Below are 16,409 nucleotides of genomic sequence, written 5' to 3'. Positions count from 1 at the left end.
GTTCAAGATTTGCAAATCATTTTGCATGACATCCATGCTGAGAAAATGACTTTGAGTGAGTCATTTCAAGTGGCGGTTGTGATTGAGAAGTTGCCACCTGCTTGGTTAGACTTCAAGAATTACTTGAAGCACAAGCGCAAGGAGATGAATCTAGAAGATCGCATTCTTCGGTTGAGAATCGAAGAAGACAACAGAAGGGCAACAAACCCTTATAAAGAACCAAAGGCAAACATTGTTGAATCTTCCAAACCCAAAAATGATGGGAAGAGAAAGAGGCTTGACCAAGAGAAAGGCAAACAAAAGGAACAAAAGAAGAAGTTCCAAGGCAATTGTTACGTCTGCAACAAACCTGGCCACTGGGCTAAAGATTGCAGAAAGCGTCCGAAACAAGGCAAGGACAAAGAAGCCAAACAAGCAAATCTGACTGAGCAAGAAGATGATGAGAAGTTTGTTGCTGTGGTGATGTCAGAAGTATGCTTGGTGTCTAACACCAAGGACTGGTTTGTCGATACCGGTGCCACAAATCACATTTGTGTCGATAAACACTTGTTCTCATCCTATGAAGAGGCTGAAGAAGGAGAGAAGCTTTACATGGCGAACTCTACTTCAGCAAACATTGTTGGAAAGGGAAGCATGGTCCTGAAGTTTACTTCTGGAAAGGAGCTCACCTTGAAGAATGTGTTGCATGTTCCAGAAATAAGGAAGAATCTAATTTATGGCCCCATACTTGTTAAGAAGGGGTTCAAAATTGCATTTGAATCTGACAAATTTGTACTCTCTAAGGGGGGATGTACGTGGGGAAGGGGTACTTATGTGGTGATTTGTTCAAAGCCAATGTGGCTGTTATTGATGTAAAGAACAAGTTTATGTACCCAAATTCTATCATCAATAAAGATAAAAATTCAGTTTACATGGTTGTATCTCCTTTTCTATGGCATGGTAGATTAGGACAGGTAAATTATGGAACTATGAAAAAGATAGCCAACTTAGGGCTAATTCCAAGATTTGATTTGAATGCCGGATACAAGTGTGAGACTTGTGTTGAAGCTAAGTTTGCTAAGAAACATTTCAACTCAAGTGAGAGGAAATCTGAACATCTACAACTAATTCATAGTGATCTATGTGATTTAAAGTTTGTGGAAAGTAGAGGTGGAAAGAAGTACTTAATCACGTTTGTAGATGATTGTACTCGATTTTGCTACGTTTATTTGTTAACTAGCAAAGATGAGGCTTTAAGCACGTTTATCAAGTATAAAAATGAGGTTGAGACTCAACTTGATAAAAAGATCAAGGTGCTTAGGTCTGATAGAGGAGGAGAATATGAGTCTTCCGAATTTGAGAATGTATGTGCAAATTTTGGAATAATTCACCAAACTACTGCACCATACACTCCGCAACAAAATGGTGTTGCTGAACGGAAGAACCGAACATTAAAAGAAATGGTCAATGCCATGCTTATAAGTTCAGGTTTACCTCAGAACTTGTGGGGGGGAAGCAGTACTAACTGCAAACTGTATTCTTAATAGAGTACCCCACAGGAAGACAGGTAAAATTCCATATGAGTTATGGAAAGGTAGGGCTCCATCCTTTAATTTTTAAAAGTGTGGGGGTGTCTTGCAAAAGTAGCAGTCCCTCTTCCAAAACAGATTTGTCTGGGTCCTAAGACTGTTGATTGTATTTTCATCGGCTATGCTCAAAATAGCAGTGCTTACAGATTTTTTGTTCACAAATCTGAAATAAGCAATATCCATATTAATACAATCATGGAAACAAGAAATGTTGAATTCTTTGAGGATATATATCCTGCAAAGAGAGATCAAGGTGAACCTTCTTAGAAAAGATCAAGAGAATCTAGTTCTGAGAATGAGGAAATGAGCCCGAACTTCGAAGGAGCAAGAGATCAAGAACTGAAAAATCATTTGGTCCTGAATTTCTAACATACATGTTGGAAAGTGAACCTCAAACATTTAAAGAGGCTATGTCAACTCCAGGTGCTCCTTTCTGGAAAGAAGCTGTAGACAGCGAAATAGATTCTATCCTAAGTAATCATACTTGGGAATTGGTTGATCTTCCCCCAGGAAATAAACCAAATGGTTGTAAATGGATCTTCAGGAGAAAGCGTAAAGCTGATGGTTCCATTGATAAGTACAAAGCAAGGCTAGTAGCCAAAGGGTTTAGACAAAAAGAAGGTCTAGACTACTTTGATACTTATTCACCGGTAACAAGAATAACATCAGTGAGGATGTTAATTGCTATAGCTTTGCTATACAATTTGCAGATACATCAAATGGATGTAAAAACTGCATTCTTGAATGGTGATCTTGACGAGGAGATTTATATGGAACAACCAGAAGATTTCAAGGTCAAAGGACAAGAACACAAAGTGTGTAGACTTGTCAAATCATTGTATGGACTTAAACAAGCTCCTAAACAATGGCATGAGAAATTTGACCGAGTCATGATACAAAATGACTATAGAATTAATGAGTGTGACAAATGTGTATTCATTAAATCCAATTCGGATGGTTGTGTACTCATTTGTCTATATGTCGATGACATGTTGATTCTTGGTAATAACTTGAAGGTTATTGAACAAACTAAGAAGATCCCCTTCCCTACCCTCCAGTCTCTTATCTTTAGGATATCTCTCTCCTTCTTTATCACAAACAAACCTCCTAAATATCACTTTCCCTGTTTTCTTCGACTTACTGGTCCTGCATTTCCTTACCCCAAACCCTGTAGACAAACCATATACATTGTAAAAGTCGTAGGCAGCCGCCTCGCTATCAAACTGCTGCTTTTCCACCGGTTTATGAGCTACGTTGCTCCTACCATTATCCTTAGTAGGAGTCTGCAAACTACCACTGCAACCCTCTTCGTTATCAACACAAACCAACGTACCCTCATTAAGATTTTCCTCCTCACCAACCAAAAGAAATCCATTCCCCTCAACTTCATCATTTACTAACCCACCAGCAGCTTGTGATAACGTATCATCAACGATAATTAACCTATTAGCATCAACATCATCAATGGATAACCCACAAACATTTGACATAGTATCATCCATTACCTGCGAAAGGCATTGGCCATTGGGATGTTAGGTGATCATATACAACTCACAAGCACTATCTGCAATTATCATAAATTAAGAAATAAAATGCAAAGAAAAAAATACAAATGGCAAACTGTGGTAACGATAAATAGAAAAAAATCAACAGCAACCAAAGTGAAATAAAAGTGAAGTCAACAACAACAACAATTAAAACAGGGTAAAATAATCGAACCCTGATAAACCACTTGAATGAAACACTAATAAAGCAGTTTGAAAAGGGTTCTTTTTCATAGAAATCACAGTAAATATACCCCAAAAAAATCTCTCTATATTGGTTCGATTTTTGTGAAAAATCAAAGAAGATGGTTTTCGTCCAGATTTTTCTTTTCACAACCCAAAAAAATCGTAAAATCAAATAATTAGGGTTGGAAAAATCTGGGTTAGGGTTTTCGTCCAGATTTTTCGAACCCCTAATAAATTGCTTTTCAAAAAAAAAGAAAAAGAGAAAAAGAATGCAATGAGGGGAAGAATCATACCTAATGGGTTTATTAGATTTTTCAACTCTAATAAACTTCCAGATTTTTCGAACCCCTAATAAATTGCTTTCCACACAAAAAAAAAGAGAAAGAGAAATAAGATGGCTCGGTTAGGTTGGGGTTCTCACAACCCAAAAAAAAAATCAAAATAAGATGGCTCGGTTTTCACCCAGAAAAAAAGAGAAAAAATCAGATTATTAGGGTTCGATTAGGGTTTTCAAACCCACAAATCAGATGCAAAGGAAAAGACAAAGCAATTTCTTCTTTGATTGTTCAAACGTTGTTTTTGCAGGTTCGAACCCATAATTTCATCATATTGATTGTTCAAACGTTGTTTCTGCTGGTTCGAACCCATAAATCAGATGGCTGGAAAAAAATCAATTGACTGGAAAAAATCAGATTATTAGGGTTCGATTAGGGTTTTCAAACCCACAAATCAGATGCAAAGGAAAAGACAAAGCAATTTCTTCTTTGATCATTAGGGTTCGATTCTGCTGGTTCGAACCCTAACCACTGGTTTTCACAAAAAAAACAAGAAAAAAATGAAAGGAGAGGAAGTAATGGTACCTGGTACGCTAGCGAGAGGAAGAAGATGAAGGTGGGTGAGCGCCCTTCGTGAGAGAGAAAGCTTCGTGGGAGAGAAAGTCTCGGGAGAAAGCTTCATTTTTTGGAAAACTTTTCACTGTGTTTTTCTTTCTCACGATGGGTTTATATATAGAGAACACTTTTCTCATATGAGTTTTGACCATCACATGGCTGAAAACAGCTCCATCCGACGGTGGGTGACTTCCCTGCGTTAATAAAAGAGGGAGGAGTAGATAAGCTATCTATACGGCCGCACAGTGTCACTTTTCTCATATATATATATATATATATAAAGTGATTGTGAGCGGCCCCTCATATAAGCTTATATGAGGTGACCGCTAAAAACATGGTGGGCCCACATTTTTGGGGTGATCCGAGCCGGTCATTTGATAGGCCCTGACGTAGATAAGGGGTGCCCAAAAAATCAGCTCCATAGAATCATCCCAACCCTTCATACTGTGGAGGTGAAAGAGGGGGAAAATGGACGGGTAAGTGGACAAATTTATACCCGCCCATTTTCCCCTCTTTCACCTCCACAGTTTGAAGGGTTGGGATGATCCTCTGTAGCTGATTTTTTTGGGCACCCTCTATCTAAGTCAGGGCCTATAATGACCGGTTCGGATCACCCCAAAAATGTGGGCCCACCATGTTTTTAGCGGTCACCTCATATAAGCTTATATGAGGGGCCGCTCACAATCACTTTCGCCTATATATATATATATATATATATATATATATATATATATATATATAACTAGTAAAAAAACCTGTGCGATGCACGGGCCGACAAAGAACTGTACGGACCACATCATAGGTTGATCCAAACCGTAGATGTGATGGAACACAACATCAACAGGTTGTGCCCGTAAAATCATTTTCATAGGCTGATCCTAGCCCTCCAATCTATAGAGGTTTCCATAATTAAAAAAGCATAAAGGACAGGGGTAGGATTGAAATTATGTAGCTTTAATTGGTGCCTTTGTTAAAAAGCATAAAAGAGGGCGTGGGATTGAAAATATGTGGGTTGAATGGGTGCCTTTGTTAAAAAAGTCAAAAAAAGTGATGCGTAATTCTCATAGAATTTTGGGAGAAATTCAAATAATTCTCTCCTTTTCTCTTCTGCTGTATAGTATACTAGTAAGAAGCCCCGTGCAATGCACGGGCGAAAAAAACATAAATGATTAATGAAAAGATATTTTAAAACTATATACAAATAAATTTTGTCGATATGACAGTAAAGCTAATCATTAAGAAATAAAATAAAAAATGAGAAGCTCCCTTTTATTAATTTAAAGAGAGCATTACATAAAAGTCCTAAATACAATTGGCCATGAGTATAATCTCAAATACAATAACAACATCACCAAAAAACGGATATTTAAACATGTGCAACATACAATCCAAAACCATCTGAAATAACAGAGATAAAGACACTGTTTTTAACAAAGGCTATGCCAAATTGAGAGACACTGATTGCCAGCAAGCACATGAGAAAGTTATAAGATTTAACTTAAGCATGTACTGCAAATAAAGGACAAAGTGGGTAACTAAATTGTGAAAGAGCTTTAATTCCAAAGCTGAACTTACACTGAATCCAGAAAAAGGAATGGTCAGCCTTCAGAAACACGGTCTAACAAAGTTCAATTTCCAAATTGACATAGGAACATCAGTGGGGTGGATGCTCAAAACCTGGAACTGTTCGTTTAATCAAAGGTACACCTCAACAATATAAGAATCCTTCCCAAGTTTGCGTCCCAAACCACACCCCAAAGTGTATAGAGACCTGCATTAGAACCGATAATTGACAACAATATAAGAAGATATGGAGCAATCTAGATGGTCATTATGTAATCAAGGGCTACAATAATGTAATGATCCAAGTCAAATACAAATTTTGTTATTCAATGATAATTAATGATCATTGGGCCCTCCCCAGACCACGCAATGGCGGGAGCCTCGTGCACTGGGCTGCCCGTTAATGATAATTAATGATTAGCAGGTTTGAGATGAAAATTTAGTTCTTCAATGCCTTCCATATTCCTTCTATCCTGTTGGTAGTTCCTATTATAAGGAGTATTTTAAAACAACCCATAAATGTTTCTTCACTATCATGTTCCAAAGAGAAGGAATTTTAATTTCTGCCACTTTTTTAGAAGATATTCGATAAGCATGTAATTTTTTTTTCCAAAACCATTCGAGATTCAAACCAAACAAATAAATTGAGAATAAAAAACATACCACAAATAGTTTTTTATTGTTTGATGTGGTAATGCATTTCAACATAAGCATCGGATTTTAGATTTCATTGACATAGGAACAGATGATGAAATCCAACATTTGTTGCTCTCAAGAGCAGTCCACTGCCACCTGCTGGCCAAGATTCATCCTGGCACACAAAAACAGATATTTATTATTAAAACCTAATGCCACGAATGTTTTACTTAATATTGATAAAAAACACCATAAGAATCCAATGAATATCTAAAAGGTGCAGCCATGGAAACTCAATTTCACAATTGTCTTGGGATTAAAAAAAAACGAACTTTAACTACTCTGATACACGTCAATATTATTCCTCTATTTTCGGTTTGAAGACTCAACATATTTAATGCATCAAGGTAGTAAATGAAGGAAAGAAAAATATGAAATATAATTTCAAATACCTTTTTATGGTAGAAGTCATCATAAGAAGTCAAGTACCGGTGCAGATCTCTTGGACATTGAACATATTGTTTAATTTCTCAAAAAGCCTCATAGTTGCTCACAGAGCTCAGAATCAGATAAACCCCCTATTTTAAACCTAGGATATAACAAAATCCAAGCCCCGTAAGAAAGAAACAAAACTACCGATAAAACTTTTTACAAATCAGAGTTTAAGTGAGTGCAAAAGATCTATACCTATCTATTTTTGTCACTAAAGGAGTGAGCGATGCACGACAGTAAAAAGAAAAATCCTATGTTAAATGAGCATAAGCTATTGAAATATCAAATCCAACTACAAATGAAACCCTAAACTAAACATGGGCAACAAACCAAAAATAAAAAATAAAAATGCATGCACTACTTTTCCCGCCAAAAATAAATTAATAAATAACAAAGGAACTCCATTAAAAAAATAACAGAAGATCTACAATCCCCAAGCCTGAATACTTATTAACGATTTTGGGAGAATAGGGAACAAAAAAATATCAATTCTCTAGAGTATGTAGTAGCCAGTGAGATGAAGCATATGAAAACGAGGAAGCAATAATGGATCGTCTACATGGTCCAGTTCTTCATATGTGAAGGCAGAGAAATCCATCTTAGTTTGGTGAACCCAAATATCATCTTCATAGGATGAGCATAACCCTCCACTCTCAAGAAGTTTCTGCAACAAAATCAGCACATGTTTGATTATTCTATAATGACTAATCCGAATTCTCAGGTCACCCTGTTTGTTTTGGATTGTAGACCAATGGAGGTCAAAAGTAAGGCCTATCAAATGGACTATTTGGATCAATTAAAGGCAAAAGTCAGTAAATAAATCAAAGCCATGGCAGAGCACTCAAGAGAAAAATCCAATTCCAGTGATGCAGCTCATTGAGAGCTTAATGAGAGCACTTGAAAGTTAAAAAAAACAATTTTGTTGAATGCATTTCATCGAACACTTTATGTGCACATGACAAATGTATGGAAAACCAAAGGATTAGCACAGCCATCAAATTTTGTTTTAATATAGCCTTTCGCGAAAGACGCGACCATCAAAGACATGGCTATCAGTGAATTGGAATCTGTAAACAATTAACGAATATTGCTAATAACATAAATTGTCTAAGTAAAGGGGGGAAATTTCGGAGTTCAAATATATTTTAATTTTCCTTGTATTAGATCAAATTTATAATTACACAACTGATTCACTATGCTAAAGTAAATCCTATTGTATTAGGACTAAGTTAACAATATTGAGACCAGTAAAAATCCAATAAATTCTACCAGTCCAAAGGAAAAACCAAATAGAAGATCAGAAGTATCATTCAAAGATTGAGAAAAATAGAATTATTCATGTCCTTCATACCTTAATATGCTGATTTCAGGCACTTGGTGAGGATCTTGGATGAAAAAAACTTGTCAAACTGTAATAACACCTCATTCTCAGAAAACTTCAGAAGCACGTTAGGTGAACCGAAAAATATGAACGGCTCCGGCATTAATGCTACAACGGGAAAGAAATGGCGAGAAATCAGAACGTGCTATGAGGCCGTGGAAAGGGATTAGGGCGGTGGTGTGCCACAGACGTTTTTTTCTTTATGAAGAGAAATGAGAGTGGGTATTAGGGTTTGGAGAAAAAGATCTTGAAAGGAAGGAACTGGTGGGGATTAGGGTTCTTGGGGACAAATGAAAGAAAGAGGAGGAGACGTGTTTGGTGAGGGATTGTCTAAAAATATCTCTGACCTTCGAGAGAGAGAGAGAGAGAGAGAGAGAGAGGGAAAAGGAAGACAAGTATTAGAAAGATTGATAATGTGACGATTTTACCCTTGCATATAGACCAACATAGTTATAGCAGGTGAGGGCTAAATGGTCCAACAGAGATGCGTGGACCAGCATAGTTTTACTGATCTTATCACCTGATAAAGGTTTAGTAAGGGGGTCTGCCAACAATTGATCAGTAGGTAAGTATTGAAGTGACACCTTACCCTTTTTCACAACTCTTCGTATGTGATTATATCTCATAGCAATATGCTTGCTATTATTTGATATTCTTTTATTTATGGTGTTGTAAATTGCTGCTTGATTATCACAATATAAAGTGATTGGTCCTTTAGTATAATCTATAAATGGAATACATCTTAAAAATCTTTTAATCCAAAGTATCTCTTTGCTTGCAAGAGACATAGCAATAAATTCGGATTCCTTTAAAGGTAATGCTATACATGTTTGTTTCTTACAGGACCAAACAATTATGCAACCACCCATAGTAAAAAGCCAGCCACTAGTTGACTTAGAAGTAAGTCTATCAGAAGCCCAATTAGCATCACTATAACATTCTAAAACAGAAGTGTACAGTTATAATGCAAGCCATAATTCATGGTATGTTTTAGATATCTCAAAACTCTACTAATTTCATTCCAATGTTCAACACTTGGACTATTGGTAAATCTACTTAACATACCAACTGAACATGCAATGTCTGGTCTAGTATAATTCATGGTATACATTAAGCTACCAATTATTTTAGCATATTCCTTTTGATTTACAGGTAACCTAGTGTTGGGTACTAATTTACAGTGAGGTTCAAAAGGAGTCTTACTAGGTTCAATCAGAATGATTAAACTTTCTTAATAATTTTTCAATATAATGAGACTGAGTTAAAATATATTTACCATCTCTTTTAATAATTTTAACTCCTAAAATAACATCAGCAGGACCTAAGTCTTTAATGTCAAATATTTGAGTCAAGTATCTCTTAGTCTCATTAATGCAATCTATGTTGGAACCAAAAATTAATAAATCATCAACATAAAGAGTAATTAACACTTTAAAATCTTTTGTGCTCTTAGAAAAAACACAACTTTCTACTTTACTTCTTTTAAAACCAAATTTTTTTATCTCTTTTCTAAATTTCTTATATCACTGTCTAGGTGCTTGTTTAAGACCATAAAGAGATTTGTTTAGTTTGCATACTTGTTTTCTAGACCTTTGAGAACATGCCCTTCAGGCTGATGAATGTAAATTTCCTCATTAAGATCTCCATTGAGAAACACGGTCTTGACATCCATTTGATGTACTTCAAGATTGTAGAAGGAAGCTATAGCAAACATAGTTCTAATAGAAGTAGATTTAGTAACAGGAGAAAATATTTCAAAATAATCTAATCCTTCATTTTGACTATAACCCTTGGCGACTAACCTTGCTTTATATTTTTCAATACTATCATCAAGTTTGAGTTTCTTTTTCAAAACCCACTTACAACCAATGGGTTTAGTATTAAGAGGAAGATCCACAAGAGTCCATGTATTATTATCATTTATGGATTAAGAAATATCTGTTGGTGATTTATCTGTTGATCAACATTAAGAACTTTATCTTTCTTTCCTTGATCAACAGATATTTCTCTATTGCGAGCCTTATTCTCAATTTGAATGTGTTGAACCAATTTATCCAAATTTAGATATTTTCTCTCGTGTTTTAAACGTTTTTGGTAATCCTTCCAAGAAGAAGGCAATTTACCAATAAGAGTTGAGACTTGAAAAGTTTCTGAAATTGATTCACCGGCATCAGCACATTCAGTTGCAATATCATTGAGTTCATTAACTTGATCAATAATAGGTTTGGAATCAACCATTTTGAACTCAACATATTTGTTAACAAGGAAAGATTTATTTCCAGCATCTTCATTAACATACCTTCGCTGAATTGCCGCCCACAATTCATAAGCAGTAGAGTGCTTGTGAAACACGTTGAAGAGCGAATTTGTCATAGCCTGCAGAATGGTGAATTGACAGATATAATCATCTTCCAGCCATTTCTTTTGCCCATTATTAAGTTCGCTGATACTTTCTCCTGACTGATTGTGCGGATATGCCGTGCTCAGTACATAGGCAACCTTTGCAATCGTGAGTTGATAGAAGATCTTCAAACTCCAGTGTTTGTAATTCAGACCATTGAATTGCTCAAGCCTTTCCACATTCTGAACTTGCGTTTTGACAATTGCTGAATCCATCTCGGAATAAGTTATATCTTAAAATTGTTGTTGAAAATAAGACAGAACAGAATGCAGAAAATAGAACAGAAGAATTAATTGGGCAAGGCACTTCCAAGAAGTTATCTTTAAGATAGTAATTTCCCACGTATAGATGCAGATGGACTCTTGAAATTCTATCTCCAGGATACAATGCCCAACACCGAGAATTTTAACAGGACTGCACTTCATGTATTCTCACAAATCAGAACCCACTCAGAAAACTTTAAACTTATATGACAGTGAGAAGAGAATGACAGAAGAAGATATATATATATATATATATATATATATATATATATATATATATATAACAAACTCTGATTGAGTCCCTTTTTAAAGACTTCGAATAGGCGCAAAGACACCCTTCCGAAGAGACTCAGAGTCGGTGCAAAGACACCCTCTCACGAAGAAACCTGCACCCTTCTGAAGAAGAGGCGCAACTCTTCATATATAGCCGTTTAACAAAAAACTGTTTCGGCATTTAAAATTTAAACTATTTTGTTTAAATGACAGTTATAACCATTAGGCCTTAACCGTCTTTTTATTCCTTCCTTCTTCTTCTTCTTATATATATATATATATATATATATATATATATATAGAGAGAGAGAGAGAGAGGAAAGTGTTTCTACTCGGTCCCCTAGATAAGCTTATCTACTCCTCCCTTTAAAAAAATACAGTGGGCCCACGCTGTTTGGATGATCCAAAGCATTCATTTGATAGGTCTTAACATAGATAGGGTGTGCCCAAAAAATCAGCACCAAAGGGTCATCCTAGCCCTTCGTTTTGTAGTGCCTTGTGGTGCCCAGAATGGACACATATAAACGTCCACGTTTATATGCGTCCATTTTGGACACGGTGTGCCCAACAAAACGAAGGGCTAGGATGACCCTTTGGTGCTGATTTTTTGGGCACACCCTATCTATGTTAAGACCTATCAAATGAATGCTTTGGATCATCCAAACAGCGTGGGCCCACTGTATTTTTTTAAAGGGAGGAGTAGATAAGCTTATCGAGGGGACCGAGTAGAAACACTTTCCTCATATATATATATATATATATATATATATATATATATATATATATATTATTATTATTACTTGAAGTTCTTTCTTGGTGCTCTCTCAAAGAGAAAGAGCTCTAAAGAACTTGAATGAGATGAGTGAAACTATCTCCTATTTATAGATGAAGGAGTGAAGGAGTTTGAATCCTAAATCTCCATGTGGGATTCACCAAATTTCAAATAATTCTCACCATAGCATTTGAAAAGATCCCAAATGAAAAAGATGGAGGGAACTTTGCACAACTTTTAAGACTTTGATTTTTCCCTTCAAATTAATGGAGGGAACTTGCACAAGTCTCAAAAACTATGACTTTTTTCCTTCAAAACATATTATTGTAATATAATAAAATTTATAATATCAAATACATTATTAGTAATATAATATAATTTATAATATATAACAGCTTTTGCATGTGGAACACAGCAACTTGTGGCGTACTCTTTATTGTTGGTTTGCATGTCTGTCAATTCATGTTGCTCCTCCTCTTTGGAATTTTCATTGCATAGCCAGTAAATTATAATTACAAAATAGATCCATCTAAGATAAAAAGGGAGAAACACAAAGGCTGTAGATTTTGATTCAATTCAATTCTTTAGAAAATTTTTGAAGTTTTGTTGGGTTGCAGGGAGCATTTGTTTTTGCATGAGAGCGAGCAGAATAACCGGCCTTCCTTTCATCTTCCTTGATTGTTTGAACGGGCCTTTCATCTTCCTTTTTTCTTTCTAAACCCTATCATCTTCTAAAATGATGAGTCATTTATGGTTTAAACTGGCTGACAAAACCTTGAGGCCCTGTTCGTTTTAGACTGCTACAAGTGATTGTGGGGCCAAACGAATTATTAGAGTCTGAATTATACGTAATTTTGAGTCCAATAATCTGTTTTGGACCCACAATCAGTTGTCACAATATGAAACAAACAGGGCCTAACTATGGCCATGTCTCGCCACCAGGACTATGTTTTCATGATAAATTGGTAGTCTCCATGTGGAGATGCGGGTGAAGCTACTAAAAGTCATGCGGCTAAAAATGGTGAAAATTAAGGTTGACCGGATTTTGAGTAGAGTTTCCCGTTTCCTGATTTTTAGCCCCATCTCATCGCCGGAGACAACCATTCCTGGATTTCCATTCTTGCAACTTCACCCTCATCTCCCCTTTAGCCTACCGATTTGTCATAAAAACAGATTCCTGGTAGCCGAACGTGCCCTATATGTTTAATTTTTTCTTTCCGTTCTTCAAGCTATGGAATCATTTCATTTTTGCATGGCATTTCTTTTCTTAAACTTTTGCTCCGGCTTGGAGATTGAGGCAGCTAAGATAACACTAAAATTTTGGTCACGGAGAATTCGATCATCTCAGAGGGGCAGAAGGATGCCCTTTCAAAAACCTAGGGTGCCACTTTAGATCCACCTCGCTCCACCGCATTTATCATTCTTTTAATTTTGTATTTCGGATGCATTTCTTATTGCGGTCGAACGATGTGGATCCAATGAGGCACTCTAGGGTTTTTGTAAGTGCGCCCCTCCAGTTTATGAGATTTTATACGGTGTAAGGCCTTACGACAATACGGTAGGGGCACCGCCCTTGATATTTGATCCAACAGCAGGTCACTTTTTGAGGAGCTGCTGTTGGATCAAATGTCAAGGGGGGTACTTTAATTCCACCACAATAAGGCCTTACACCATATAATTTCTCTCAGTTTAATATTTCTGTTTCTTTCAATTTGCTAGGCCATTTCACGTAAAGCCATCTAAACGGCTCACAAAAACTTTTATACTAGAGAACAGGCGAACAGCCACCTCATAAAAAGGATAGTCTTCGATCAAATTTCTGGCAAATTTCTGGAATTTAGAAGGCTCGTAGAAAATTCCACTCAAACTCAAAAACCAAAACCAAAACCAAAACCCTAGCTTTCGTCCTTTTCCTTTCTTTTCAAGCTTTTGGTACTTTACTTTCCACAGCTCTTTTTGTAAATCTTTTTATATTATTTCTCATTTTCAGACGCATTGTAATCTGTCTGTTTTGTGTTTTTTCCCTTCTTTTTTTTTTTGGAGTTGGCATGTGCATTGCTTGAATTAATGGCTGAATTTGCAGTAAGTGTATTAGATCAAGCTAATTTGAGTAAATCTACTTATATTTAGGTTTTAGCTTGAAGAAGTTAAACAAAAGAACCTGTTTTGAGCCTAGAACATTGAAGATTTGGATTAGAGTTATAGAAGAGGGTAGATTAAGCTCAGTTTACTGTTTTTTGGCTGCGAAGAAATCCTACACTCCTAAATCTGCTTATATTTAGGTTTTAGCTTGAAGAAGTTAAACAAAAGAACCTGTTTTGAGCCTAGAACATTGAAGATTTGGATTAGAGTTATAGAAGAGGGTAGATTAAGCTCAGTTTACCGGTTTTTGGCTGCGAAGAAATCCTACACTCCTAAATCTGCTTATATTTAGGTTTTAGCTTGAAGAAATCCTATTTGTCGAAATAGCTCTCCCCCACACCAGATCTGCAGAAATAGTCACTTCGGCTTTTGTATCATGGCGGCGTCTACCTTGCGTTTCAGTGGTGTTGAAACCCCTTATATTGGACTAAGAAAGTGTTCTTCATCCTTGGTTTCTTCAAGGCAACTTGAATTCACAGTATCCGTAGCTCCAGACACTGAATTTTTATGTAGGAGGAGACGTGTTGCTTGTGGAAGGAGAGTTTTGAAAATTAGCAGTGAGAAAAGAGCGGTTGCTTTAGTTGAGACTGGGAAGGAAAGGGCTGATGGAAATGTAGGCCAGTTGACATGTGTAATGAAATTTGGTGGTTCGTCAGTTGCATCGGCAGAAAGAGTGAGAGAGGTTGCTGATCTTATTCTTAGCTTTCCTGAAGAAAGGCCTGTAATTGTTCTCTCTGCTATGGGGAAGACGACAAACAAGATTCTAAAGGTGGGTGTCGTTTTTTTTCCCCTTGATTAAGGATTCTTTTTGGTGTTTAAAAATTCATGGTGGTGTCTTAGGGAGGGGAAAAGGCTATCAGTTGTGGTGCTTCTAGGGTATCGGACATGGATGAGTTGAGCTTCATAAAAGACCTGCATCTTAAGTAAGATCTCACTTCTAGTTTTGTAGTGATTTAAATGCATTTCAACACTATTCTTATCCATGGGTTTTGTTCCTTGATATGTTCAGGACTAGGGCTGCAACTCGACCCGGGTTTTCCCCGACCCGCATCGACCCGACCCGAAAATAGCCTAGGTTGGGTTCAGGTTTCATGGGTTTCGGGTCGAGCCGGGTTGAGCATTCAAAAGCCTGCATGAATCTCGGGTCAAGCCGGGTTTGAAGGGGCCCGACCCGACCCGACCCAAGTTACATAAGTTATAGTATGTATATTTTTTTCTATTGTTAGTTAAAAGTTAAAAGTGAAAACCCACGCACCCACTGTTACTGTATGTGAGTGTAATTTCTGCTTCTATGAGTTGAGTTGATTCAAGTGTTTGATTCAGCATTGTTTGATTGTAATTACAACATTGTTTAATTACAGCATTGTTTGATTCAAGTGTGATGTGAGTGTAATTACATCATTGTTTGATTCAAGTGTAATGTGAGTGTAATTTCTGCTTCTATGAGTTGAGTTGCCTTGCCAAACAAGAATTTTCCTTAAAAAATTGCGTCAACGTGAAAAAACCCAACCCGACCCGAACCGACCCGAGATTTATCATGGGTAGGGCCGGGTTTGGGATTCGTGGGTTTTCCGAAAAAAAACCCGACCCGACCCGAGATATTTCTCGGGTAGGGTTGGGTTCTCCAAAACCCGACCCGCCCGACCTGAGTTGCAGCCCTATTCAGGACCATTGATGAGCTTGGAGTAGATAGGTCCACTATTTCTGGTGAGGATCTGTAGTTTTCCTGGGTCCTATTTCCTTTTTTGTTAGTCAAATCAAACTGGAGATGTGTAAATATCCCTTAATATTGTTAACTTTTAGTACTTCCTACTATTGTTTACCCTCAATTGTTCTCTGATCGTGAGCTAAATGTTTAACACAGCAATACGGCAAGATATGTCAACAGATTTGACTGTGTCTTGTGCAGAATTTGCCTTATGCTTGGCATGCTATTGTATGTCATTTTTAATGACTGATAGTTATGTAATACGTCATTTCAAATCAAGGGTGTCATGCTCTAATAAACATTTTTTAACCCGAAATTTATCTAGGAACCTAGGCCGGCACCTTAAATTTTACTAATAATTAGAATAAAAAATACAAGAGGAGGACATGCCACCTAGCTTCAAAGTCAAACCCAAAAACAGAAGAAAAGATCAACTAAAAAGAATACTAGGATACCCAATAAATCACATCTCAAAGCTCCCCATTGCAGATCTAGGGAGGTCCATCATGCTCTAGTAAACTCATAATAATAAATGAAAATAAAATAGTTCTTACTAAATTTTTAATTCTTTAATTCCACAGAAGCCGCCA

At 36.6% G+C, this 16,409-nt stretch overlaps 1 protein-coding gene, 1 long non-coding RNA gene and 1 pseudogene across 3 annotated transcripts; 1 reads left to right on the top strand and 2 right to left on the bottom strand.

Moving 5' to 3' along the window:
* Positions 1 to 2,617: 2,617 nt before the first annotated feature.
* Positions 2,618 to 8,606, bottom strand: LOC143861977 (uncharacterized). 2 transcript variants are annotated; one of them, XR_013240107.1, is made up of 5 exons: positions 8,231 to 8,606; positions 6,415 to 6,562; positions 5,764 to 5,959; positions 4,159 to 4,382; positions 2,618 to 3,073 (listed from the first exon to the last, which is right to left on the bottom strand). It is a non-coding gene; the product is annotated as an uncharacterized LOC143861977 (long non-coding RNA). The 2 variants fall into 2 exon arrangements; XR_013240108.1 differs by lacking the exon at positions 2,618 to 3,073 and adding an exon at positions 3,082 to 3,132.
* Positions 8,607 to 10,180: 1,574 nt separating this feature from the next.
* Positions 10,181 to 10,876, bottom strand: LOC143861593 (uncharacterized). The gene has a single exon (XM_077372494.1). It carries the CDS (start codon positions 10,874 to 10,876, stop codon positions 10,181 to 10,183), a length of 696 nt encoding a protein of 231 aa, XP_077228609.1.
* A 3,611-nt stretch (positions 10,877 to 14,487) lies between these two features.
* On the top strand, positions 14,488 to 14,910 carry LOC143861592 (aspartokinase 2, chloroplastic pseudogene; annotated as a pseudogene).
* Positions 14,911 to 16,409: the final 1,499 nt, after the last annotated feature.

This window comes from Tasmannia lanceolata, unplaced genomic scaffold, assembly GCF_043159265.1.
Source record: "Tasmannia lanceolata isolate RefF3 unplaced genomic scaffold, GAP_Taslan_0.1 ptg000037l, whole genome shotgun sequence".
NCBI lineage: Eukaryota > Viridiplantae > Streptophyta > Magnoliopsida > Canellales > Winteraceae > Tasmannia > Tasmannia lanceolata.
This window is presented reverse-complemented; position numbering and strand designations above follow the sequence as displayed.

What these genes read in the sequence shown, in the direction of transcription:
- LOC143861593 (XM_077372494.1), bottom strand. Translation starts at nt 10,876, where the DNA reads ATGGATTCAGCAATTGTCAAAACGCAAGTTCAGAATGTGGAAAGGCTT.